Genomic DNA, 27,155 nt, shown 5'->3' on the forward strand with positions numbered 1-27,155 from the left:
TCCTTTCTGCTAATCATATTTAAACTGCACTTTCAACCTCTGAAGTCAGTTATGTTATAATGACGAGTGTTGTTGACACGTCGGTGCATGATTTTAGCTTAATTATGATCTAAATTAAACCCTAATGAGACAAATCATCAGCATATCTAACAATCATCATTTTAAATGTAAATCTGCCATCTAAACCTTTGTGTCCATCACACACGTTTCAGAATATGGAAAACAGTTTGGGACGTCTTACTTCACAACTGGGGTAAATTTAAAAATGTAACATTTATTACAGATAAAAATCAGAGAAGACCTGACCTCTGGAAGGGAAATACTTTCTGTTGAGCCTGCAATGACAGGCACACATCAAATTGAGTTTTGAACTGTGTGAAGCAACACATCAAGCTAAAATACGCAAACTGGAGTACAAAGGGAAAAATGTCAATCTCATGTTTCTGTATATTTCAATATAGTGCTAAATGAATGCTTTTGATTGGACAAGACCATAAACTACATATTCATACGTGCTATATGACGTTATGTGTTTACACGGCACTCGCTGCTGGGAAAACTTAGCTCAGTCGTTTCTCTCCCTGCAGGACAATAAAGATTCAACAGCACCAGACACTGCAGCTCAACAAGAACACAGGCGCTATTGGGAAAACTCCGTGTTTTAGTTTATTATTGAATTAAACCTTCAGTGGTTTTGTATTTCATGTCGCCTAGCAAGTTAGGGTGAACAGTGCAAGATAAAAATAATAAGGGTAACGGGAAAATCGTGTTAAAACAAAAGCCTTGAGAAACAAAATTAGGAAGCTGGCAAGTGGACTTGACAAAAATAAAGTCTTTAGGTCTCTAGACACAAGAGTCAGAGAATGTGAGAGGAGCTCTGTAATGTTTCCCACATAATTTTTAATAAATGCAAGCAGAAACACACTCACAGTGGTGAGGAAAGGGAAACAGAGGTGTGTGTGTGTGTGTGTGTGTGTGTGTGTGTGTGTGTGTGTGTGTGTGTGTGTGTGTGTGCGCGCGTGCACAGGCCCAGTCTGCATGTGCATGCTGTCTGAAGTACATTTTTACATACGTGTGACTTGTGCACACAAAATGAATATGCAATGCGTGTGTCAAAGTTTCCTGCTGGGACCCGTATCCATATTTTGAAAAACAAGCCTCCAACTTATCATCTCCGACGTATTTCACAAACACCACTGCTGAAATTTGCTGTGGGAAGTTTTTGTCTCCGCCTTCTGACAATGGGAATAATTACACAATCACTTTTGGATGAGTTACTAAATAACACACTTGTCCACACTGATGTAGAGTACGTGTAATATCCATGTCTACGAGCAAAAAAGCATCATGCATGTGTGTGTTTAGCCCCTCCTCACACTAAAGCTGTTTGCCCATTCATGAGGATGACATTAACTCCAAGTTGCTGGAGCATCAAAACATTTCGACTGGCTCTTTCAGAAACTCAGCGGCTGTGGCTTACTCTCCCTCCATGGGGCTACTCTTCTTCATGTCACTACATATAACACAAACTTTGCACACTGTCGACAGACTCTGTCTCACTGTGTGAGAATGTTTGGCAAAGGCCAGAATGCGATGGCCAATGTTCTGCACGGTAGCTCTAAATAAAGAGATTTGTGGTAAAGTTTGTCCTTCTTCAGTGAGATTCAGTTTGAACATGAATATGAGATTAAGCTTAAATGAGCTCAATATTTCTAGTCAGTCAGAAGTAAAAATTTACTTGACAAATTTAATTTTTGATTTAATGTCTTTTGGTTTCTTGTCTTATTAATTTCGTCATGTGATCTTTTTCCCCTCTGTTTTCCTCTTTTTGTTTGGTTTCCTGTTCGTGTTTTACAGCACAGAAAAACCTTTTAAACACCTTTTTGCAGGTTGGCGTACAGGACGGCCTCGCTGCGTTACAAAAGAGGCCCTCTGTGCTGCTGTTTTTGATTCTCCAAGTGGAAAGAGGGGGGTAAAGTATCACTCATGTTTATAAAGAACTGTGATTCAGAAAGTAATTTTATTATCAGTCATGACGAGAGCCAGAGACACAAAGGGCTCCAGATGACAGCATGCGACACATCCTGCTGAAGTCAGAGACCCAAAACCACCAAGTCTATTAGCAATCCAGCTTTCCTTAGATGCCTTGAAATAATTAGTCACAAAGTTGCCGTCCCCGCCAAATCTTGCAGATCAGGGTGCTGTGATAAATCCCACTGGAAGAAAACTTGATGTGGGATTGTTTCCCTGAGCTTCTAAATTTGTGTATCGCAACTTAATTGCGTCTGAACGCTAAACTTGTGTAGTGTTTTACTACTTTGGTTACTCCGTGCTGGCAGAATGCTTGCTTCACTGCACTGGTGGGGAAAACCTTTTTATTTGTGGTTTCTAATTCTTTACTCTAGCCTGCTCATAAAGCACTGAGATGAGCGATATCATGTGGTGTTCATCAACCAGGGAGCTTTTTCTTAAACTTTATAGTCGTTTAAACAGAACGATTAAAGTCCATGACACACAGGCAAGGTTTGGACAGCAACGGGAGCCAGCAAGTTTAACAACGCCTCAGTTCTTCATGCTTTCATGCATAAGGACCTTCAGATTTACCAAACTTTGCAAACCAACATCCAGCTTACATCTTGGACTGTTTTCACGTGGATGCTTGAGATGGTCCGTGAAAAAAACTCCTTCCTCGGTTCTGAGAAAACTGTCCGCCCTGATGACGTCAGCAGGAGTGGTTGTGACTTTACTGGTTTCTGAGTTTGAAGAACTGACCTCGAGATTCTACCCGTTCTAAACAGTGACACTGACCATCACCATCACCAGACCCTAAAACCTATCAGGTAACTGTTACACCAGCTGTTCCACACATCAGGGGAACAGCTGGATGGTTTTTCCACGGGCTTTTAAGAAATCCGACTTCCTTTTGCAACTAGAAGAGGTGCCCCCTGTTGGTCAACAGAAAAATGCAGATTTAAGGCGCTTTGCTTCAATCTTTTCGATCTGAAAGCCACCTCCATCCTGTATATGGAGCAAAGTGCATTCAGTTTATAGCTAGAAACAATTATGCTGCTGGTTGCATTATAGAAAGTGCAGTAGGCTTTGTGGGGCTTTACCCACAGCGCTTATACATGGAAATATATCTCAGGTACTATTGCCTTAATGTTGGACTGTTTTCTCAATATGTCTGCGTAATTTCACGGACGTGGACTCAGTGGAGCAGCCCTTCAACCACGAGTCTGAAATGAGTCATGGACTAATTTTTTGAAATAGTGGGTCAGTGGTAAGTTACGGGACTGATTATAAATCTCATTATAAATAATGTTTTTTTTAAATAAATAAAAATAAAAATAATTCATGAGGTTTGGATATTCCCTTAGAGCTCATAAACACCTTCAGCTTTAACATTCTTTTTTCCTCTTTGTCCACTTCTTAATCAAATTCATCATCGTCTTTCACAATCATCTAAGCAATCCACTAAATCAAACGCAAAAGAAAGTTTCGGTTTTGCGCGACTTTCCTCTTCATCCCCCATCCTCATCCTCAGCACCGCTCCTCAGAGGGCGCGGGCTAAGTGTTTCGGTTTTCTTATCTAGAAGGATCTCTATCCTGTTTTAACGAGGCACTTGACCTCCCTCGGCGCTCTCCTACTCCCTGAGTGACGCAAAAAAAGTGGGCTGGCGAAGCGCTAAGTGCAGCAGTTTAGAGGACTATCTGTGCGCTACTCCAGCAGACTTCACTTGGAGCGCCTATATAGGTTCAGTCGTCTGTCTCGGATGTTACACCAGAGCCTTGTCGGCGGAGATACCGGCATGAGAACGGATGCGTTTGAGAGGTTAAACACGGACTTTTCCTCAGACTTGTAACAACCCCCCGCTTCATTCATTAAGTTGGGAGGTTGATGAAACTTTTCTTGAATGAGTCTCCCGCCGCTGGCTGGCGCATCTGGATTCAGGTTAGTCGGAGCTGTCAAGTCCAGAGTTCAATTCTTCAGCCGGAGCCTTTTACCCCGTTTTTAAACTTTGTGGCGAAATACTGGAATTAGTTTAAACCAAACTCTTAATTTTGACAACTTTTTGTGAACATTTTTTATTGCAAGACACAAACATGGAAAACTCGGTCCTGAGAATGACATGCGTCCTGGTGGCTATCTGTCTCTTGGATAAAAGGTGAGTGAAATTAATACGGAATGCAGTAATTCCACTAAAACTTTAAGTCAAGCTGCTGTTTTAACGCAATTAAAGAACATCTTTCATCGAGCCTCCTTATTTGAACTTAAAAATCTGTTAACAGGGTGTTGTGAGATGTCAGATTTATTTATCGACGTAAAATTTGTATTTCATTCATTCAGCTAAATGTTTCACTGACAGGTTGTCTGCGCCTAAAATATAAATATAATGAAGTGTAAACAGTTGTGTGCTTTCTTTTTTATTTCTATTTATTCTTTATTATCTTGAACACTTTTGCCCACATGCTGGTTCCAGCTGTAAAATTTGGAAAGGCAGCTTTTGAACTTGTGCTGCTCTTTACTCTCAGAGCCGGAAACACAACAGGTACCAACAGAAGTCAAACTGGAATTGCAAAGCCACAAAAAGCAATCCCACACTGAAAGTGTAACATGCAAATGAATAACATGCAGTGGCAAGTTGTTTTATTGATTGATTGATTGTTTTTTTTAATCGCTCCAAAGCTACTTTGCTTAGATAAGCGGCACACTGTGTGTGTGTGTGTGTGTGTGTGTGTGTGTGTGTGTGTGTGTGTGTGTGTGTGTGTGTGTGTGTGTGTGTTCCAACACTGACGACTTTTTCTTCTCTTTGCTTCGTGGAGAAGTTTTGCAGAAGACACTCTCGCAGGTCCCACGTGTTTACGAGACTATAAGCAGAGTGTGTGTGTAAATGCTGTCTCTTCCCCACACCTGTATTTGCGTGTGCATCTGGGAGTGCGCGTGGCTGTTTGTTGGCTGGCTGCATGTGCGGCACACACAAACCTGTGTTTTGCCTGTAAAGATCATGAAAAGAAAAGCAGGACAGCTTTCAGTCATCAGGAGCGCATCGTGTGTTTTTCTTATTGCTGCTGTTACTGTTCGTCTGTGGAGCACAAACGCGCTTTAGAGGCTGTCAGCTGAATTATTGCTGTTCACACGATTAACCTGAAACAGAAGCTGAGACAGTTGAGTGCAGAGACACACCTTACTGCTAATAACAATTTATGTGCTAAAGTATTTCCTCTGGTTATTTTATGTGGCAGGTACGTAGGTTTTTATTTTTGCCTTAATTCATTGTGCTGCAATAAAAACATCCTGAGTTAAGTATGCACATTTTTAAAGACTTTAAAGGCTTAATCATTTTTTTAAATATTACTTTTATTTAAACCAATGGCAAAACAGATGCACAATCATAAAGTGAATCAATCTGAAAAGTAGAACATACTAACAGATTAAAGAGTACAGTTCCCCTCCGAAACCACCAGCATCTGGAGATGTTTTTATCAGCGCTACCACATAGCACACACATTTGTGTATTTTGGGGGTTTTACAGGAATCGGTTAAACCAGGGACCAACAAGTCATGGCAGGGTGCAATGGAAAGTGGGTGTCGAGGTGACACCAGAGGAACATTAAAAGAAAACTTACGAGTCTCGCTATAACGAACCTTCGGAGACTAACATCAGTACACAGAAAAGACAGAAGATTTGACTTGCACATCTATCTTGTCAGTAACCTGATCTAAACTTGCTCCGTGCAGGGTAGACTCCAATGAAATCTTGGGCCTGAAGCTCCCCAACATCGACCCAATCCTGAATGCCAACACGGTGTGTCTGACACTGCCAGGTTTGACAAGGCGCCAGCTGGAGGTGTGCATGCGTAACCCAGACGTGACGGCTTCAGCAATCCAGGGAATCCAGATTGCCATCCATGAGTGCCAGCACCAGTTCAGAGGGCACCGCTGGAACTGCTCCAGCCTGGAGACTAGAAACAAAATACCCTACGACAGCATAGTCTTCAAAAGAGGTCAGTTTTAACCCAATTTTTCTACTTAAAAAATAAACTTTTAAAAGTCCCAATATATGAATTACACAAAATTTACCATACAGTATTGTCTAAAGCGGGTGAATGAGTTTAAAAGCTTCTTTTAGTGAACTATGAAGGTGAAATGTCACCACAGGTTACCAGGTATAAGTTTGCTCTTGAGTCAGACTGTGGTTTCCTCCTCAACTGCACTTCAATGAAGTACCTTGAAAGGATGGGTTTAGAAAGATTAGCTGCCACAGAGATACAAAAGCTCCCAAACAAAAGTTAATATATTTCCTCAAACAAGATTATAAAAAGAGATTATTTTCCACGTAGTTATAATTCATCAATGTTAACTCGGAAACAAGTCCTCCAAATGAACAGGTTATCTCTAGTTATCTCTCGTTCCTAGCAGACTGGTATCTGCTTTCTAACCACCTCGCTGAAGCTTCTCAATAACCCATTCAAAAGAGCAGGCAACTTCAAAAGCAGTTAGTCACCTTCAGATTACCAAGCCTCATGCATATCATTTTTCCTTGACGCTTTGTAGGGCTTGGAGCTTTGCAAGTCAGCCACAAAGGATGAAAGAGGAGCTTTAGAGTTGGGAAGCCTTCAGATGGTGTCATCGCAGGTTATTGACTGGAAAAGGCATCAATTTCTTAGTAGCCTGAGCACCTGGATAGATGCAACACACAGTGCGGTTGGTAGTTTGAGTCTTCAGTTTAGCTGGCCTTCGATTTTACTTTCATCTTAGGAGTTGCAGAAAATTGGTTGAGATGCTCACGTGTATTGCTTTGGCTTAGCTTTGTGAGTTTTTAGTGAAAGTCTTTCAAGACAAGCGTGAAAAACTGGCTTTTTTAAAATTTCCCAAAGAACGTTTCTCTGAGACACTAATGATGACCTTACCTATCATAAAAAAATTCCTACCATCTCTGCAAGAAAAACCCTGGTTTGTAACCCTCACTGAGGACTATATCCTATCACTGCCATGAAATAACACAAAATATATAATAATTTTAGCTACAGTAAATACTTCTCCTCTGGTCTTGCTTTCACTCCTAACTGACTCATTGAAAAGCTGTTTGTCATTATTAGCAGAGGCAGTTGCTCGTTGTCTGGCATCCCTGGTTTGCCTCGGGTGCAGAAACTCCAAACCACTGACATACACAAGCTCTTTAAATCGTGTGATTCATCTGTTACATGTTGATACGATCCTCTCCACGCAAGCTAAAAAATGGATACAAGTTGACACGCTGCAGCCATCATTGCGTGCAGTTACTGTAAGCATGAATGCTTTGAATAAGGGACGTTTTCAGAGGTGGATTATACAGAAGGTGAGTGCATGTATTCAGTGCAGCTCCTCCTGAAAAAACTCAAATACGCTCTCACTCGAGGCTCGTGTGTACCAAACTGGTATTTTCTTCCCACATCATGTAGTGCAGCAACAAGTTTATCTGTGGTGTTAAAAGCTCAGAATTGAAGAAAGTACTTCCAACTGGAAAACTCGCTTACTCGGCTACGTTTGCAGGGCTTTCTCAAATCCTACATGTGACGTTCTAAACAGGTTTTTGAATAGATTATCAGGTGCTCTACATTTTAATATTTATTCTGGTGTCACTGCATCGGATGGTGCTCGAATCCTGTCTGCTGATGGTTTCTCGATAACTTTTACGGGTCTATGTTCATTCCCATTTAGCCCGCATTAAAAACTAGGCTAAAGGGAGGGCCCAGCAGGACGGAGATGGACAGAAATAGGAGAATTGTTCCCTCTCTTTCTGTGCCTTTCTGCATTTCTTTTGCCATCTCGTTCTCTGTCGCCATGTCTCTGTGTTCCCTGGCTGGGCTACTCCTAATGCTTTTTCTTCCCTTGCCAGTGCAAGTGCTTGTGAATTTGCTCTCAGCACTTTCCCAACTCTCCGAGGCAAAAGCACAAACCTGTTTAGTCGGTTTCTGTAACACAAAGTGACAGTTTCCTTTGAATCTTTAATTCATTTTGCCAGTTCCTCTGCCATCAGTTCAGCCGGGCGTGCCACAGCCGGTGAATTATTTGTTAGATTGATTTGTTCCCGGTCTTCCGGGTGCTCGCGTTGCAGTGCCCAGCTCGGAGCAGGTCAAGAGCTAAAACGGGCTTTCTAAGTATGAGGATGTGCTTAAGTGCCATGCTGCGCTCCTCTCCTGCTCAGTGTGGGTCAAGGTGGTTGGGTGGGGGTGGAGGAAGGTTGGGGGCTCTGATTGTGAGTCAGTGAGTCAAATTATTTATAGACGGTACAATTTTGGAGTGTGTGCATTTATTTCTGGGGTGTATTCAAAAGTATAATTGCTCCTATTTACATGTTAAATATTAAGGAAGCTATTATGTATTACTGTATGATATCAGTAGATCACATGCATTTCCTCTTAAGAGTCAAAGCAGAGTGAAAACAGAGATTAAAGGATATCGGCCATGTGAAAAATGAGGATTGCCCAATATCAGCAGTTTGCTCACAAGGTGTTTATAGCTTGTTTTTACTGCCTCCAGTTGGCAGCTTGTAAGGATGATGACTATCAGCTTCTCAGCCAGCCTCAGCTCACTGAGCTATTGAGGAGGATGTTACCACCGGTGGAGACGTTATTTCAGTTAGAAGAGCCATGTGAACATCTACTGTAGTTGGAAGCACAGTCATCATTCAGAATATGACAATATCCTGAAAACGTCCTTTTAAGTTTTAGAAACATTGTTACTGGACTCCCTCTGACTATCATGAGAACAGCATTTATTGTGCAAAGGCAAATATTTCTATGCATACAGCAACAAAAGTGTAAACTCTTACACCATATCTCACTAAAACAAATTAATCAGGGTTTTATTTTCAAATTTATTAATAAGGAAGTAACTTCAAACCCTGCTTAAAGGGGCAGATCCAGTTAAAAGCTTTTTTTATTTGACTCCAACAAGCAGCCTGAATCATTTCCCCTTTGAGCTCAGTGCTATAAACCCCTAAGTGGTTTCTTTTCATGTTTTCTTTACAAGTTTCCATTATAACCGTAGCCGGTGGGGCTGCTTTTATACAACCTGAGGGTACCTTGACAGGCAGTAAGCTGAGATCTAACAATAAACACTATAGAGGGCAGGAGTGCAAATGATTCTGTCACACTTTATCCTTCGGTATTCACGGATTCCACAATTAGATATGGATTTCTTTCTCTTTTTTTTAGCGTACGTCCAGTGCACGTGTGTGTGTTAGTGTAAGGAGAGGCTGCTATAACAGCAGTCTTATGATTTACAGGTCAGTCGTCGTCAGATACACTCTTACATGTGCTGCATGCGAGTTACGTCATGAAGAAAAAAAGGGATGCATTTAACTCTAATGTCATACGTGGATATTACACGCACACAGTCATTCATCTGCCTCCTTTACATGGATTAGTTCCTTTTGAGTAAATTTAAAATGATTACAAGGTGAAAGCTGCGGTACGGCATAATGAGCCTCTCTAAGTTAAACACATGTACAGCTCATTTGGTGGCGAGTTGTCATCCAAATAGAGGAAACGACAAACGCAAAGATCAAAGTACAGCCAGCAATCAGCCCAAATTCAAAGACTAGTAACAGCCGGGTTAACAGTTAATAAGTCAATTTTACTTATATTGCACATTTTAAAAAGAACCCGGTTACAAAGCATAATAAACACAATAACTGAAAAAGTCGTCTAACCATGGTTAAGAACAATGGCTAAAAATAATCCAATAAGGGAGCAGTATGAAGGACTGACAGGGAGCTTGGCCCAGTCACCTCAAGTTTGTAGGTGAGAGAAGTTGTTGGAATGACCTCACGGACCTGGAGGTAAAAGATCTGTAATCTTCTGTGGAGCTAATCCATGGAGTCAAGCTATCCTTAACAAGAGCAAGATTTTAGCTACAGCTGGGTGAAAGATCCACGGATGGAGTACGTGTGTGTGTGTGTGTGTGTGGTCGTGGAGGTTGTCACAGGAAGGAGTCACAGCTCTATTTAGTCACAGTGTGCGAGTACCCCGTGGGTCCTCTGATGGGAGTGGTGGAGCCTGCGAAGTTTGGAACACTGAATTGTTATTGTCCCAGATGTTTCCTCCGCTCTGAGTCTCGGCCTGTGCGTGTGTGCATGTAAAAAAGAAAAAGCTCTGCGTGTTATTTATGATGCATAAAATAAAGAAAGCAAAATGTAAATGTGCTCTCAATCTCGAAATGAGGAAACTTTGAGCATGTAAATGTCGTGTAACACTGTAACTGAAATACAACTGTGGGGTATTTATAAAAATCAAAAATGTACAAGTAAAGCTTTGAATTGGTATCTTAGTCATATAAATGATCAGTCACTGCACATTTCACTTCTCTATCGCTCTTTTAGCCAGCAGTTTTCTCATTTCACTTTGGTTCCACATATATGATGATGTATTCTGCTTAAGAGTTATTAGAAATTCTCAAAGTTTGTCAACTCTGTCTCAAAGTGAAACACTTGCCTCTATAGCCACTGACATGGTCCTCCGCTTAATCTTTGTAAGAACTGATGATTCTTATGTTACTTCACACACAGCAGTAAAACACTGAGCACCATTTGAGAGCATACAGTCCATCTGGCATTTTAAATGAAAACATCTTTCCACTTCCAAAGTGTTTCCTGGTTCTGACACTTCTTATTACCTTTTACTTTCACATTAGCTTAAAACAACATGACTATGCTGCCCCTCTACCTGCAGGTTTTCGAGAGAGTGCCTTTGCGTATGCCATTGCAGCAGCGGGAGTGGTGCACGCGGTGGCCAACGCCTGCTCCATGGGCAAACTGAAAGCATGTGGCTGTGACGAGAAGCGACGAGGGGACGAGGAGGCTTTCCGTATCAAACTCCACCGCTTGCAAGTCGAGGCCATCCAGCGAGGGAAGGGTATGGTGCACGGTGTTATGGAGCACTTCCCGGCTGACCTGCCAGGGCCCCAAGACTCGTGGGAGTGGGGCGGCTGCAGCCCTGACGTGGAATTCGGAGAGAAGTTCTCACGGGATTTCCTGGATGCCCGTGAGACCTACAAAGACATCCACGCTCGTATGAGGCTGCATAATAATAAAGTTGGGAGACAGGTGAGTGAAAAGTGTGTGTTTGTGGGTCTTTTTTCCCCACGTTTGCATAACTGCTGCTATTTTGTTGTACTACATTAAAAGATTTTAACATCAGACACACAATTTACAACAGAACAAATGAAAAAAAATAAGCTCAAAGGGCCGATTGTAGATACTACACATCCGCTTCTGTCCTGTATCAGTTTATCAAAAATGACAGTGTTTTCAGCTGTTATGAACGTTTTAGAGGGTCAGGGGTTGTGATTCAGAAGTGTTTCATACTGCATTATGTGAGGTTTAGGTTCATGTGGTCATTGCAATTGAGTCCTTCCTCAATAACGTCTAAAGATTTAGAGAACTGGTAAAATAAGCAATAAGAGTAAAAGTAAACAGTTATCAAGCTTTAACATAGTTATATTAGATTGTATGGTCACAGGGGACGTCAACTCAAAAGCATGGATGATGCTCAACTAAGCAGTAGAACCAGTAGAATCTCATAAAAACTACTTTTAAATCTCAGAAGGTTGATTCTGTTCATCGGGACGTTTTCAGTGGGAGAAAAGTTTCATCATCATCATCATCATCATCATCAGGTGACTTCTTCAGTCTTAGCTGACTGCAGGTTTCACTCTTATAAACAGGACATTTGCACAATCACTGAAACCAGCACCACTGAAGGAACAATGAGCTGTGAGGTCAGTTATTAATATGCAAATAGTCCAACATGTAAAAATAAAGACAAGATGATAGTTTATTAAATTTTAATAAAATTTGCAGATTGTTTCGGTGAAGTTTAATAAACTCCTTGCTATCTAAAATATAACAGGACACCGGAGTAAATTCTGGAGCATCTCACACTTCTGATGATCAGCTGTCTGCTTGACGTTTATTCAGCTGTGTAAAAACTATAACTTTAATCTCAGCCAAACCGATTTACTCAGAAACAAATAAAATACTGAAAAAAGCCAAACAATAACAGTTTTAAGTTATCTAAGTGACTCATATATCATGTTTAACCTGAGTAGCGAAAGACGGCGGTGGGTTTGAAGCCGGGAGTCCGGTGTTCTCACGGCTCTAGTGAGCCTAGCCCCCGGCTCGCTATCGAGCTAGTGGGTAACAGACGTCTCCGAAAACGTCGGAGCGCTTTTGAAAATATGCGGTGTCTTGATAAACTGAGCAGGGCCGCGATGGGTCGCGGTATGAATTCTGGGACACAGCTTCTTCTTCTTCTTCGGGGTTTAACGGCAGCTGGCATCCTTGTACATGCAGTGCTGCCATCTTCTGTTTCAGTCCGTTATTACACCTTTAAATCCTACTACTTATTCCTGCGTCTTTTGTGATCTTACAAAGCTTCAAACGACGTGTCGACTATTAAATCAGTCGTCGACGTAATCGTGACTAGTCGACTAATCGTGGCAGCCCTAGTCATGTTATGGGACTAACTGACCTTTTATGGTCACTTGGATGAGCGACGAATCGTTTCTCCCACCGAAAACATCCAGATGAACAGAATCAACCTTTTGGGGTTTACTTATCTGGATAACTGAGTGCGCATCAAGACAAATACTTTTAAAGTTTATTGTCTTTGTCCCACACTAACCTTGTCTAACAAAAAGTGACTCTCAGTGTTTGATGTTTGATGTTAGAATTCAGAAGCAACTTTTGAAGCGCACTTTATGAATTCTACTTTATGCCTAACACACATTTGTAAGGTTTAGTGTAAGCTTAACTGAAACTTAAATTTATGGCGTGTTGTGAAAGTGATGAAAATAACTGTGTTATTTTGTTATTAAGGGTAAAAGTAGCACGAGTTTGAATGGTTTTGACATATTTGTCCTAATTATTAGCACATTACTTGAAACACCGTGTCTAAACGGTTCAGTAGGACAACTTGACTGAAGAATCGTCTCTTCAGAGAAAAAACAACTTCACCATCAAGCCGGTCGTCTTCGCCGGTCGAGGGCGAGTTGTCAGCCCAGATGAACTGCTTTGTTAAAATGGGCCTCATATCCTGCTGGTCATTTTAATTAGCGTCAGATCAGTCAGGATGTCATCCAAAGCAGCAATCATCCAAAACACAGCACGTCACTGATTGTGTGGTTTACAGTACAGGGTTCGGGGTATTTGGGGTATTTAGGACACAGCACAATACACTAAATGAAAAGCACCTGTATTTTCAAAACTTTGAAAATTTTGATTGGGTTTCAAACGATGGAATAGAAAGATGTAAATGACCGTGATAAGCAGCGGCAACGTCCAGCACTGCGAGGGCAGCAGAGACGAGAAGCGGGCGTAAATTGCTCATTGTTCCCCATTTCCTCCAGAGTAATTTGGGCCTGTATCTTTTCATCAGTTTACTTCTGGTTTCCTTGATTATGCAGACAAAACACAAATGTGGAGTGCGTAAGCCGAACTCAACAACAGCTGGCCTCCCTGTAGTAGAAAGAGTGATAAGGTGACATAACCTCCAGTCAGTACGGTGGAAATGTGAGTAAACAGAAGCGGGGGCTGAAGTGAAATGAGTAATGAAACAGTGATTCATTTTTCTTTTGTGCATGTTTCATTGCGTGCATGTTGCTTTTAATTATTTTGAGGTAGAAAACTGAATCGTGCGCCGTGTTATTGCAGCACGTTCCAGGTTGGCTTTCTTTTCTGTCAATCATTTGCTGTGTATTCATTTCTTCATTCAGGGAAATCTGTTCCTGTGAGCTGTGGTTTGGAGTTCTTCTATGTGCTAACGAGAGCAAACTAATGGGCTTTAAAAAGTTGCATTTATAGCACATACAGTAAACTCACTGGCAACGTGTTAGTGCTGAGTCAGGCCCTCTTTTGCCTTCAGATCTGCCTGAATTCTTCGAGGCACAGATGGAAACCTTCCCCCGAGATTTTGGTTGATATTAAGAAGACAGCGTCAGATTTTGTGCTGCACATCCATGATGGGACTCTTCTTTTCACCACATCCTAAATGTGCTCTGTTGGACTGGGATCTGGTGACTTTGAGTACAGTGAAGCAGTTTGATACGATTGAATCTTTGTGACGTGTTGCGTTTTCTGGCTTGAAGTAGCCATCAGAAGATGGTCATACTGGGATGGGCGTGGTCAGCAACAACACTCAGGTAGGTTTGGAATTTAAACTATGCTCATGTGGCAGGAAGGTGCCCAAAGCGTGACAAGAAGTTACGCGCCATGTGATCGCACCATCAGCAGCAGCCTGAACTGTTGATACAGTGTGAGATGGATCATGTTTTTTACACCAGATTTTGAGCCTACCATGTAAATCTCACAGCAAAAATCAAGGCTCTCAGAGTAGTTAATGTTTTTCTCGCCCTCTGATATCATTTTTGGTGAGGCCGTGCAAATTGTAGCCTGTTCTTAGCTGACATGAGTAGCATCCGTGTGGACGTCTGCTGCTCTTCTTAATTGTAGCAAGCAGTTATTTATCTGCTATCAGCTCAAAGCAGACTGAGCATTTGTCTCTGACCGCTGGCATCAACAAGGCATTGTGACACAGAAAAACTGCTCCTCACTGAATATTTAGTCTTTTTGAGACGTTCTCTGTAACTCGTTGTCATGGTTTTGTGGGAACATCCCAGTAGATCACCAGATTCTGAAATCTTTAGACCAGCTCATCCAGCACCAGCAACAATCAATTAAATCACTTTTCTGATATTTGATTTAAACATCTGAAACTCTCCCATGGATGCCGTTTCTTATTATTTAATCGTGACCTTTGACCTTAACTGAGCCAAGTGAGGCCTGCAGTTTTTTTAGATGTTGTTCTGGGCTCTTTGTGATGCACTGGATGAGTCGTCGCTGTGCTCTTGGAGTATATTTGGCAGGCCGGTCACTCCTGTGAAGGTTTACCACTCTTCCAAGTTTTCTCCATGCGTGGGTGATGGCTCTCACCGTGGTTCACTGCAGTCGCAAAGCTTTACAAATGGCTCTGTAACTTTGAGCCTACTTTACTTTGTCAGACAGGTTCTAGTGGTTTAAATGATTTCTTGATTCAGCAGGTCTGGCAGTAGTCGGGTCTGGGTGTGGCACTTAAATTGAACTTAGCGTTCTAAAAATGTGGTTAATCACAGTTAATTCACAAGCGGCGCAGTTACTTTTTCATACTTTTGCATTAATAAAGGAAATCATCATTTAAAAAGTGCATTTTGTATTTATTTGGATGATCTGTGACTAATATTAGGATTTTTTAAAATCTAAAACATGAAAGTTTGACAAATAAACAATATATTTGTTACACAGGCTGTTAGCTAAGTAGCAGAGATAATTCAGTAACTAGCGAACGTCCCATACATGCATTTTCCATTTGCTAGCTTTGCATAACTTGTTTCCAACATTTGTTGCTAGGAAACATAATAATAGATAACCGTTTCAATAATAAAGATTTAATTTCAGGTAGGACAAGTGAAAACATTAAGCCATTGTGTAACTGTTTTGAAAAATAAATTTTTTTTTTAGTAAAAGATATTGAAGCGATTACACGTTATTTCCTTTTTCCTTTGTTTGTTGGTGCAAATCAACTTTATCATTTTTTTACAATGACACCTGACGATATATCGGATATCATTGTCACCAACTGTTGACTCTAGATAATCTCCTTTGACTGACGTGATGACTGACACAGATACCAGTGACTTCATTAGCCTTATATACAGCGCTTTTTTATTATATATTTGGCGTAACCTTAATTTGTTTTTTTTAAAGAAACAAACAAAAAGATTAAAAACGAGTTTATCAGCCACACTTTCATCTTGCAGGTGAGAACAGCAACAACAGCTCAAAGAAAAACAACCTATAACTGGCAACATACACTTTAATTTCCTTTACAGTTTAGTGTTTAAAGGAGGGTATTTTGAAATTCTGTTTATTGGTTTCCTTTTTGTCACATGACCTCGTTGGAGTAAAAATCTTTTACTGTTGGCTAATCTGGTTATCCAAAACTGAAAACAAAAACTATTAGTTGGACTGGAGTGGGAGGATTTTGAGATTGCAAAACTTGCTCAGTGGATACTTTTATGGTAAATATTCTTAAAACTAGTCTTCAAATATCAAACCCACCCCAACTACAGGGGCTTCTCAAAGGGTCTCACCAACTTGTTGGGTTGCAATAACTGCTTAAGTGATGAGACACAGAGGCCGTCCTGTGCTGGAAAAAAGGCAAAGATCAGAGAGAAAGGGAAACCAAGAGAGGAGGTGGAGCAGAGGGTAAGGTTAGGAAAAAGACAGGGAGTAACAGAGGACAAATTTATGAGTCATCACAGAGGTGGTACTGTGAAATACTGATAGGTGCAATAAAACCCTCGCAACACACACACACAGCTCCTAGAATCAAACAGAAAGTACTGACAGGTGGGGCCTCCTCAAAATAATGGCCACCCTTCTCTGCGTGTCTTTTGCTCCCACCTACCCGCCATCACCACTTCACCTCCTTCCACCCCCTGCCTGACTCCCCTCTTTCAGAGCAGCAGTCTGTTAGCAGAGGAATGCGGTGGTTTTTAGCGGGGTGTGCATGTCGCCTCATGCCCACCCCAAGGTTCTCACGACGTCCCGTCTTGTTTTTAGCCCTAATTAGTGGCTGCTGGCAGTTTGGAAACAGATGTTTAAAACCCTGCAAAAGATTTTAGACTTCAAACACCAGGGCGGAAAGTAGAAAGAGATTCGCCCTTCCTTCCCTCCCCTCTTCCCCCTCTCCTGCACTGCCTCCTCCAACCTCTTTGCAACAGGCCTTGCTGCAGAAATATCAGAGTACACTTTACGTATGCGCACAAGCTTTAATTTAATTAAAATAAGAGATTTAAATAAATAAATACTATATAACAATTATTACAGAACCAGCCTCTCCAGCCCCTCAAGCACAGTCCCTCCCTTTGTTTGTTCCTCTGGCTTTCTCTAGTTAAACAAACAAACTCCCGTTCAGCCGTTATAAGAGCGCTTTTAAAAGGCCGGCGACATGTTTTAAGAGTTTATGACATGGAAACTCATCATCCCAAAGTACATTTCTTGGCAGACTCACAGCGTTCTTATCAATCATTTAAACAGCACACCTCAAAACAAATGCTTGGCACACGTTCTTGTGTTCGTGTTGCAGAGCTTAGAGCCATTTCGAGGTGCTGTTGAATCCTGCCTGTTCATTAGGCAGGTGGTGACAATGCTGGCTATGTAACAGTCTGCTGAGTTACTGGCAAACATCTTCTTCATAATTACAATTTACCATCAGGGCCTGACTTCAGGGGAGTAAGACGAGATGGTGTGTTGCTTTACCGGGAGTAAACTATACGTTTCAACTCCTCTTCAACCCCTTTTCGAGCATGTGCAACTGGCAACTCGCACTTAAACATTGGTAAACATTTGAACGCTTGCCATGACTAAATCATAATAAAGTTGTGTTCATGATAGCACTTGTGTCTCTGGTATTTCATGGACGCAGGTGAGCTTGCAGCAAGTGCAGCGCTACGTGACGGGGTGCAACACTGCAGTTTTGGCTTTGAAGTAAGAATAAAATTGCAGGTACCCTTCATCACCCGTATTTGCGAGCATGTCAGGTTATGACGGGATAAATAGGTGTGTTTGTAAGAGGGACTTAAGTCAAATCCTTCAGATCTAATGGGATTGCTCAAAAATTGGAAATGGCTTAGCAAAGATGGTGCAATATACTGAAGAGATGGGGAGTTTTGGCATCTACCCACACTGTTAGCCCAAGAGTAGGAGGACACAGAGAAGTGCATTGTATTGTTAAGTAACACTCTGGCAAAGAAAACTGCATGTAATTAGATTCAATAAGCCAGTATTCAGTATTATTTTGTAGTGTTGATGTTTCCGGGCAATTGAAGACTTACTTTGTGAATTTCAAGGCATGACGCTCCTTCAGCGGGGCACCGAAGCTCCTGTAAGATTTATCAAAGTCATAATTAAGTCATTATGAATCTGAGCAGCAACCCTTGGAGAATCATCCCAACCAGCTAAAGTGGGACTCTTACATCTCTTCACGGCTAATATAACCCTGGAGCGATGATGATCTGTTCTTTGGAAGCCAGTTGTGTTAATGGACTCTGAAACCACACGTGTGCGTGCGTGTGTGTGATCAAAAATAGAAAGATTAGCCCTGCAATCCTCAGACGCCATATCATCAGAGGAAGGCGGGGCATTCCTGAGTCCTGACAGTACCGTCTGACCTAACACACACTCTGTGGCATGTATGCATAAGCATGCGTACACACAGATACACACAAAAGTGCACAAGGAGGCAAACGCTCCATAGTTCAACAGGTGGAAGTGCTTATGCTGGTAATAACATTTTATTAGAGTCTCTAAATAAGTAGCTGTGGACAGCGTCTGCAGCTAACAGAGAGTAAACGCTGTACATACAGCTGCAAATTCACACGCGGTCTGTGGAGCGCAGATATGGAGCGCGTTTGCTCAGGAAAAGCATGTCACTGCGTCTGCGTGGTTGCGTGTGTGTTTGTCTGCATACGCTTAACTGTTCTTTTGAAGCGAGGCGTTTGATTTGTTTAAAGTGATGTCTGGGTTTAATGTGTTGCTGTGGGATTTGTTTGTGTGCTTTGATATCGCTCCGGCTTGCTGCTTGGCTTTAAAAGTCCTTTAGTAGGTTTTCTTTGAACTGACAAACACAAGGCAGCATGCAGACTAGTCTGCTGTTTATCCACTTAACTGGGTCGACGGTGGGACACGCAGACGTTAGATTAGGATTTTCCCAAATACAGTCGGTGGTGATGACACGAGGATCGGCCACCGATTAAATTCAAAGCACCCAACGAAACAGGGAATATCATTTTTATGACCGAGTTGTGTTATTAGAATATTGCAGAAATTGTTTTTTAAAGTAGATGAAGACTGATAAAAAAAAGACGGAACTTATACTCACAGACAAACTAAGACAATGTTACTTTGTGTCGAGCTGCAGGACTTTCCCTGAGCTGTTCACCAATTGTTTTATTACAGATGAGTCAGTATTGACTAAGGATGACAATCCTGCTGTAACATTAGGCTAAAAGGAGTGTGGTAATACTTTTACCTTTAGCATACTGCGATCCTGGATCACAGCGTGTGTTATGAGAGAGCTGCCAAGGGCAAGTGCACGCAAGAAATGGAAAAGTGCCTCATTATGTGCTCTATGAAAAAAAACAAAAACCCTCCAATTACATACAGAGGTTTGTTAAGCACACAGGTAAAAATTCACTTGACACATGACGTTCTTTTTTTTTTGTAACACAACACGAGTCATTAAATAAGCGAATGTGTAATAATACTAACAATATTAATAGTAACAGACTGGTAAGTTGTCCACGGTGGACCCTACCATCTCCCTGTGATAGCTAGAAGAGAAACCCCCATCTCCCCCCCACTCCCACACCACATGCATGTATATGAATGGCAGCCATCACTGCCTGTTAGTGCCCTTTTTTTGTTTTCCAGTTAAACGCATAAAGTGCCTAAAATACTCGTTCTATTAATTAATGCACTCTGACCCATACTCAGGCGCTCTTTGATCTCTACTTTACTTCATCCACCCGTGCTCGTTGCACAGTAGTCTGCTTGTACTTTCCCCCAGTCTACTGTGTTATGTAGCCTACGGTCCTGGTCTGCCACCAACATGCTGTATTTGATCTATGTCTGGGGTTATTTTATAGATGCCTGTCTCTCTAGCCAATTAAAACCTGCCAGATGTTTGTCCCTAACTGTGGTCCACTTTGAAGAAGTCTGTTGTGTATGTGCTGGGTAAACCAAAGCATTAGTCATAAAATGGCATTTATTAATAAATTCTTACTCCAGTGCTTTGAAAGGATAATGTTTAATGCAGATAACTATTCTTCATCAAATGCGTTACAAGGATTTAAGACCCAAGAACGCAGTGAGCCGCAAATTAAGATTTCTTGTTTTCTCTAAAAGCCGGCAGCTGTTTTATTTGTTTAACACATTGTCCTTTTTTATTCTTCCCAAACTCTGGCTGCAGTACCTGAGCACACTAACAGAAGTAAGTGTCACTCAAGCTGTGTGTATGTCCATCTCTCGTTGCCAAGACACTCCCTGCTGACAGGTTTGATACTGCTGACCACAATCTAATCTATACGGCTGATAGGCAGGCGATTTGTGATAACACCCACGCACACTTCTCTCTCAAACAGCCTTTGTGTATCAAACAATGTATCTAATCCTTTGGCTCATCTCCTCCTGTCAGCCTCTTTTCCTCTCTCCACCCTTCACCTCTGAATTTACCTCACATTCCTTCCTCCACGGGCCCTAAATGCCCTCGGGGTTCATTTTCACGATCAAAGATTTTTACATCTACAATGACACATAAAAAAATAATTTAATCAACATTTCAAATGTAATCTCGGTACACAGTGAAAACACAATATTACTGCACATGACCATCTATGTCTGCTGTGCATGTTTCCTGCACAGGTAGTGTAGAGCTGCGTGCAGGAGCAACAAGGTCAGCAACATATTTGGTATTCATGTTAAATAAACAGCTGTTAGCCAATGCCGGTAACTTTGTTTTCTTTCAGAGAAGGGTTAAGTGATTAGCGTGACAAACCAGGGAAGGACAAACGGTAACCGGTAAGACCGACTCGGGCAGTGAACACAAGTGTGTGCATTATTGTTTCCAAACTATCAGACTGCCAGAGTGGTGTCAACAAAAGTTTGGCCTTTTCAAATGAAAATGTAGCGCCCATCATCTAACTAAATATACTGATATATATTCTTACATTTTTCTGTGTTACTTGTCTGTGTCTCCTTTGTTGCGCAGTGTAATTGCCCCAAGGGACAGATGAGTAGGAGCAACTGTAAGAAACCAAAAGGAAAAAATAACAACCTTTCATCTGGTCATTAATCAAAACAGCCTCATTCTTGGAGCCATCTAGATCTGGAAAAGTACACTTAATATGTTGATAAATGAAGAGGGACAGGGGGAGCTCATTATGTTAGAACGGTTACCAACACAAAACCTCATTTTAGACCAGCTTCTTCTATAAATAGATGAAGTCAACAAGTGAATGTTGTTGACTTTTTTTTCTGTTCGTCATCTGTCAATTCATCCTTCGTGAAAAAGAGGAGTTAGCGCTCAGTGAAGCCACAGCAATTATTAGATGTGACAAAGATGTCGTATTATTAAAGGTAATGTCATTCATCTGGGTAAAATAACTCACTCGGGTGCCCTCGTCTTTCTTTCTACTTGCATAAAATGTCCTTTACCAGTGCTCCTCTGATGATCAGATGAACCAGCGTCACACTGATTTCATGTTACCTCGTACGTGCCTTTCATCTGCACGTCAGAAGAATATCTTACATCTCCCACACACATCAATCACTTTTCACCAGCAGTTATTTTCTTTTGTTGAGGCTTTTTTCAAACTTTACCCAGTCAGACGACAGGGTGTGCACCATGCCTCGTGTTTAAAGAATAAATACACCCTGAACAAGAACTCAGACATTATTCCTTTGATGCTGCTTTGACAGATGTGTTAAAATTTAAATGGAAAGAAAGACGCTTCCCTGTGAATCTAGCCAAATGTTGCAAGATGCAGCAGAAATGCAGCAAAAATTTGGACACCAAGTATCGAAATCTCTTGCAAATCTGTTTGGCTGCTTTCTCACTTTATATCAGAAACCAAAAGCAAAACAAAAACTGCAAAGTTAATATTGCTGCATCGGTCTGAGTTATCAGAGTATTTGTAGTTTGGAAAAAAGTGAGTGGAAGACTTGAAACACCTACTTGCCTTTTAACCAGCGTGAGAGCAAGGTTCAAAATGTTGTCTTAGAGATGCTCAGTGTTGTCGTTACAGGAACTGTCCATGTGCCAGCCTCGGTCTTCACATATCTGTTCAGTTCTGTTTTATTTATGTTTAACAGTCATCTCAACCGTGACTGTGACCCGGCGACTGTTGAGATCAAAATGAAAGTTTGGCAACAGGTGCCATCGAGGAAATCCCGGGTACATGGCTGATACGAAACCTTTGCAAGATGCCCTTTAGTTCTAAAAGTTAGGGTATGATTGTGACCGTGCAGCGATGGGTCGAATGCATGCTGCTCATGGATGTGAAAAGCAAACGTTGATGCTGTCTTTAGTGATGCATCAGAATTCATTCACAGAAGCCTAGAAATCTGTGGCCCATTTCTGCAGAGTTCCTCACTCTTCTGACTCTTTGAGCGTTCGTATCATCAGCCTTCTCCCGAGGAGGAGCGTGCTGTGCTGATTTCACTTCTGCAGCTCTCTGTGTGGATTTGCTTTGTTGCACTTTGAAATTTAGATATGGAAGCCAGTCGTGCTGTGCAACTGACTGATTATGCACAGCACGCTAATCTCCATATGCACTGAGCATCTCAAGAAAAGATTTTCTTTTATGTGAATTTCTCCACTCTGATAAACATGAAAGATGTTTTTAGGGATGCTGCTGTTCTTCTCCGGCAACAATATCTCATATTGAGAAAGAAACTTTCTCTTTAAGCTGGTTGTTTTGTTGTTTTACTGTTCTTTGAAAGCTCTGTCCTGCTGTGAATATACCATCAAACAGTAGCAATGTGGATGCAATTATGACTCCTAGGTCAGTTTGTCTCTTTAAGGTTTAAGTGGGTTGGAGCGTTTCATGATTACAGACTTTGCTGTGTGTTTAAGGCCAGCACGTTTGTGATTCTGGGGTTGCCTCTGGCCTCATGTAAAAACTGAGCCAGAAGTTACAATGTGAACTCAGTGCAAGTGCCGCTTGAGCAATTATAGTGTTGTTTACCATAAAGCCGTACAGCGTCTAGTACAGCGTCTCCTCGCCACTGATCACAGCGTCTTGAAACTTTCCTTTCAACACTCCCAATGACAGTGTAACCATGTTTATCCAAAAAGCACACTCCTAAGTCACTTTCTGTTATTGTAGCACATTATGAACATACAGTGATGGGCAAGGTTAAAATATTTTGCATTCTTTTGCACGATTGTTATAATATAGCATCTAAATGGCTTTAAAGTGTAGTATCGGTGCCTCCAACGTTTAATTTTCTCCACTTAAAAGACTCATTACTGGCAAGCTTGAGTGATGGCAGAAAAACATATCTCCAAACATAAACATGTATTTTCAAACACTATATGTAGGATTTTGCAGCTTTAAACGGATGCATCACATCCTGATGTGTTTGTGCCGTTACTCATGTTTTTAATATTACTGGTCACCTTTGAACTTTGCCTCGGTGGCAAACACGAGGGTTTTCTTTTCATGTGCATTTCACATGTTTGTCATGAACAGATGACTCACGCCTTTACTTGGCAATGTTAGCTCAAGTCGGAAACCCACAAAGCACAGCATGAAACAGTGTGCTGCACACACACACAAAAACCCTCAAAACATTACGACGTTTACAAATTGGTCCTGCTACCTCTGCATAAAACAGACGACTGGGTATTTGATTTTTGGCTTCCATCCTAATTGGCCAATTTTGGTAGGTAACAAGATTTTAAGACTTAAAAAGCTCAATAAAGGTTTATCTCATGTTTTTTCTGTACTTTCTATTTTTCCTCTTTAAAAGATTAGATGGTAGTTTTACCATAAAATTTACAAACACAAAAAACAGAGCTTAACAATACAAAAGCAGAGGAACAGCTCAGGCTTTTCACCACATACATAAAAATGTGAATATAGACAAATAGCCACAAACACCTTTTCTGAAGCCATGTATTGATTTTTGTCTGATTCCACCTAAAGTGAACAAGTGTGGGTGAAGTTCTTGTTTTTTCATGTGTATGAGAGAATAAGCACCCTTATTGCTAGCACATGTGTAGCATGTCTTTAATTGTGCGAGTGTCCAGCCTGCGCCAGTGTGTTGATAGGGGTGGCAGCAGTATCATCTGTCAGTACTCTGGGTGGCCTGGTGTTCCTGTTGGTAATTGGATCTTAAAGTTTAGGGCTGGTGATGACTGATAAACATTCACGTGCACACACACACACACAGAGATGCACCGAGGGTTTGTCATGAGTGATATATGTGTACGCAGATCCCGCACCGTTCGCTATAACGGGATATTTTGTTTGTTTATGTGTGCAGATTTGGATTGTAGACTCCATAAACATTCTTTGAGGCTTAATGTAAGAATTAAATTGTGTGCAGTGTAGTAGTGCAGTGTTTTCGTATACTGTATCAGGGCCTGCTCAATGAGCAGATCTAGCTGCTGATGTCCGTGCAGTTCCATTGGACAGCCTTAAACTATTAAAGTGAAAATATGTAAATAGTGTTATGCTCTGATGCCTAATGTGCAGCTACATGTGGGTTATGCTCAGAGTCTCTACCTGATGCCAAAAGATGAATAATGACAGCGCTATCTGTTTGGGTGATACCTGCATCCATGTGTGTTATTTGATAGCAGCATATTTAACAACATACTGAGAGTCAGACCACCTGGATTCTTCAGTATGGAGCCAATGTTCCTTCAAGCATTTCATTTCATTACTAGGACAGTGGCTTGCATGGTGAAATAAAGTCAGTACAGCAACACCCTTCATCTGTATATGTTAACCTTAAAACAAAACCAGTAATCGAGGCAGGTGTTAATCTTCTTTTTTTCTTCTCTCTGCTCTTTTCCTCGCCTCTGCTTCCTTCCTCACTCCATCCTACTCTCTCTCCTTTTCTCTGCGTTTTTCCCAGGTGGTGCTCGACCACATGAGAAGGAAATGCAAGTGCCATGGGACCTCGGGGAGCTGCCAGCTGAAAACCTGCTGGCAGGTCACTCCAGAGTTCCGGGTGGTGGGTTCAATCCTCAAAGAACGCTTCCACATTGCCACGCTTATCAAGGCTCACAACCGGAACACTGGACAGCTGGACCACTCCCATCACAACAACCATCATCACCATCATCAGCACAATCACCATCACCATCGGCGGCGACCCAGCATCAACGAACTAGTCTACTTTGAAAAGTCACCAGATTTTTGCGAGCGAGACCTGGGCTCGGATTCAGCGGGCACACAGGGCCGGATCTGCAACAAGACCAGCCCGGGCATGGACAACTGTGAGAGTCTGTGCTGCGGCAGGGGCCACAACATTCTGCAGCAGACGCGAAGCGAACGCTGCAACTGCAAGTTTCACTGGTGCTGCTACGTGGTCTGTGAAGAGTGCCGGATAACAGAGTGGGTCAGCGTCTGTAAATGAAGAAACACACACCAAAAGGCTAAACAAACAAAACGGAGAGAAAGAGACATTTTTTAAGCCAGAATATTACTTTGAAATGGGGACGTGACCATAAGTTGTGTGCCCGTTCTTTTTTGCGGTGGACTGCAGTTTTTCTTTGCAGAGAAGATGTGCAAGAACAGAGTGGGAAGCAGTTGAGCCAGCAGAAAGATAGAAGTGTATGTTGGTAAAGAATGTGCACATGCAGCATATGTGAAAAGGTGCCACAACTCAAAGACCTTGGATGTATACTGCCTTCATCACGAGGTCGAGGAACATAGTAATTTAAAGATACAAATCTGAAATAAATTCAATATATTGTGACTGGCACAGAGCTGCATGAGAGTCAAGTGAGCAAAGAGGAAGTTTAAAGTAAGTAGTAGAGAGAAAGTTTGCAGGGGGAACATAAGATCTGCACAAAACTTAAACTCAAGTATATTTCTGAAACAGATCGTACACCAAAAAGTTGTCCCTCGATCCTCAATTGCAAGTACCATCACTTATAGCATAGCATAAATCCAGCCATGGTTATTATTTACCTTGTCTCCTTGTCTTTATCTGCTACATGTAGAGGCAAAACGTCAGGACTCATAGTGTACACAGTTTGACAAAGCACTTACATATCTGGGGCACTGAAGGATTTTATACCTTGTTTAAGGACAGTTCAGAATTTTCCATATTTATTTATAGCAGCTATCATGTTGCACATGGAATACGTTGAATGATTGTCTGGCTCAACTGAAAGTCAGTGTTACTACCCCTGCCAACACTAATAATAATGTTAAAAATGTTAAAAAAGAGGTAGAACTGATTTGATTGCAATGCTGCCTTCATGAGCAGAACACGACAATGACCTCTTTAGAAACAGCAACGATGAATTTGAGTGGCTGAAGTCTAAAGATCAAAAGTGTGATCTGAAACCCGGATTGGTGGCGCTGACTCCAAGTATCAAAAAACCACTTCCTTTTCTCTCATGGTGGCTGTCTAGATACTGTAAATGTTTCCACTAATAAGCTTCAGACAGACCAAGAACCGTGTCTATACACTATAAGATTCATTTCATAGTCCCTGTTCGAAAACCGTTTGAGGTATTCAGAAATCCTTGAAGATGTCGCACAGCTCCAGATTTATGTCATCCAAAATGTGTGGTCCGTGTTGTGTGTGGTACGTAATGTAAGAGGACCGAGAACGGTTTTCATCGTCAACATGATCTGAACAGCACTGTAAATAAAAATGAATAATGCTGCACCGAATACCATCAATAATTTTTAAAGTGCCTCAGGAAACTGAGTGCGCACAAACACGCTCCAGTTCCTCACACTATAAACATCCAAAACTGTCATCAATCAAATGTTTCCTGTTTTGTGATGCAATGTAATGTGTGCAACACTGTAAGCTTTGTGTAATATATCTACACTCACCTACTTCACACTTCTTTGATGTGTACTACAGGGATATTCTGATGTCAACTTCTAACTATCTATAAGAAAAAAAGAACATTGATATGGATTTCTGCCTGTACACATTTATAAGATCATATTTGGTTTCATGAAACCTGTATGAGTACGGCTCCTTATCAGACAGTAATTTATTTTGAGTAAATATATTTCTGTGTTGAAAGCAGAGAAAAAAATCTGGGATTATATTTCCAGTGTAACAGTTTATTTTGATCCTGATAAGTAGTTTGCACATACTTAACTGTGTCCAGGAAAACTCTGGGAAGATATCAGCAATATGCATTTTTTCATGTCATAAATGTATGTATGTGTGTATTTGTATGTTTTAATATGGTTATTATCTAAGTTATTTTATTTTTGTGGATAACTTAATATTTGTAAGACAATAAAGACAGACCATAATAATGAAAGAAGCTTTAATGTGATGAATAATAAAGAACCTGAAAAC

The 27,155-nt window shown here is 41.3% G+C and overlaps 1 protein-coding gene across 1 annotated transcript; it reads left to right on the plus strand.

Annotated features, from left to right (window-relative positions):
• The first annotated feature begins 3,717 nt into the window (after window positions 1–3,717).
• wnt10a (wingless-type MMTV integration site family, member 10a) lies at window positions 3,718–27,155 on the plus strand. Its single transcript, XM_080902051.1, has 5 exons — window positions 3,718–3,952; window positions 4,097–4,166; window positions 5,741–6,006; window positions 10,717–11,090; window positions 24,729–27,155. The coding sequence occupies exons 2-5, from the start codon at window positions 4,105–4,107 to the stop codon at window positions 25,230–25,232; spliced, it is 1,206 nt and encodes a 401-aa protein (XP_080758177.1). The 5' UTR covers window positions 3,718–3,952; window positions 4,097–4,104; the 3' UTR covers window positions 25,233–27,155.

The sequence above is a fragment of the Rhamphochromis sp. 'chilingali' genome, assembly GCF_963969265.1.
Source record: "Rhamphochromis sp. 'chilingali' genome assembly, chromosome: 14".
NCBI classification, from domain to species: Eukaryota; Metazoa; Chordata; class Actinopteri; order Cichliformes; family Cichlidae; genus Rhamphochromis; species Rhamphochromis sp. 'chilingali'.

Excerpts from the sequence above, each read along its gene's own strand:
- wnt10a (XM_080902051.1), top strand. The coding sequence starts at position 4,105 with ATGGAAAACTCGGTCCTGAGAATGACATGCGTCCTGGTGGCTATCTGT. Across the intron at positions 4,167-5,740 it reads ATCTGTCTCTTGGATAAAAG|GGTAGACTCCAATGAAATCT; the intron begins GTGAGTGAAATT and ends TGCTCCGTGCAG. Across the intron at positions 6,007-10,716 it reads CAGCATAGTCTTCAAAAGAG|GTTTTCGAGAGAGTGCCTTT; the intron begins GTCAGTTTTAAC and ends CTCTACCTGCAG.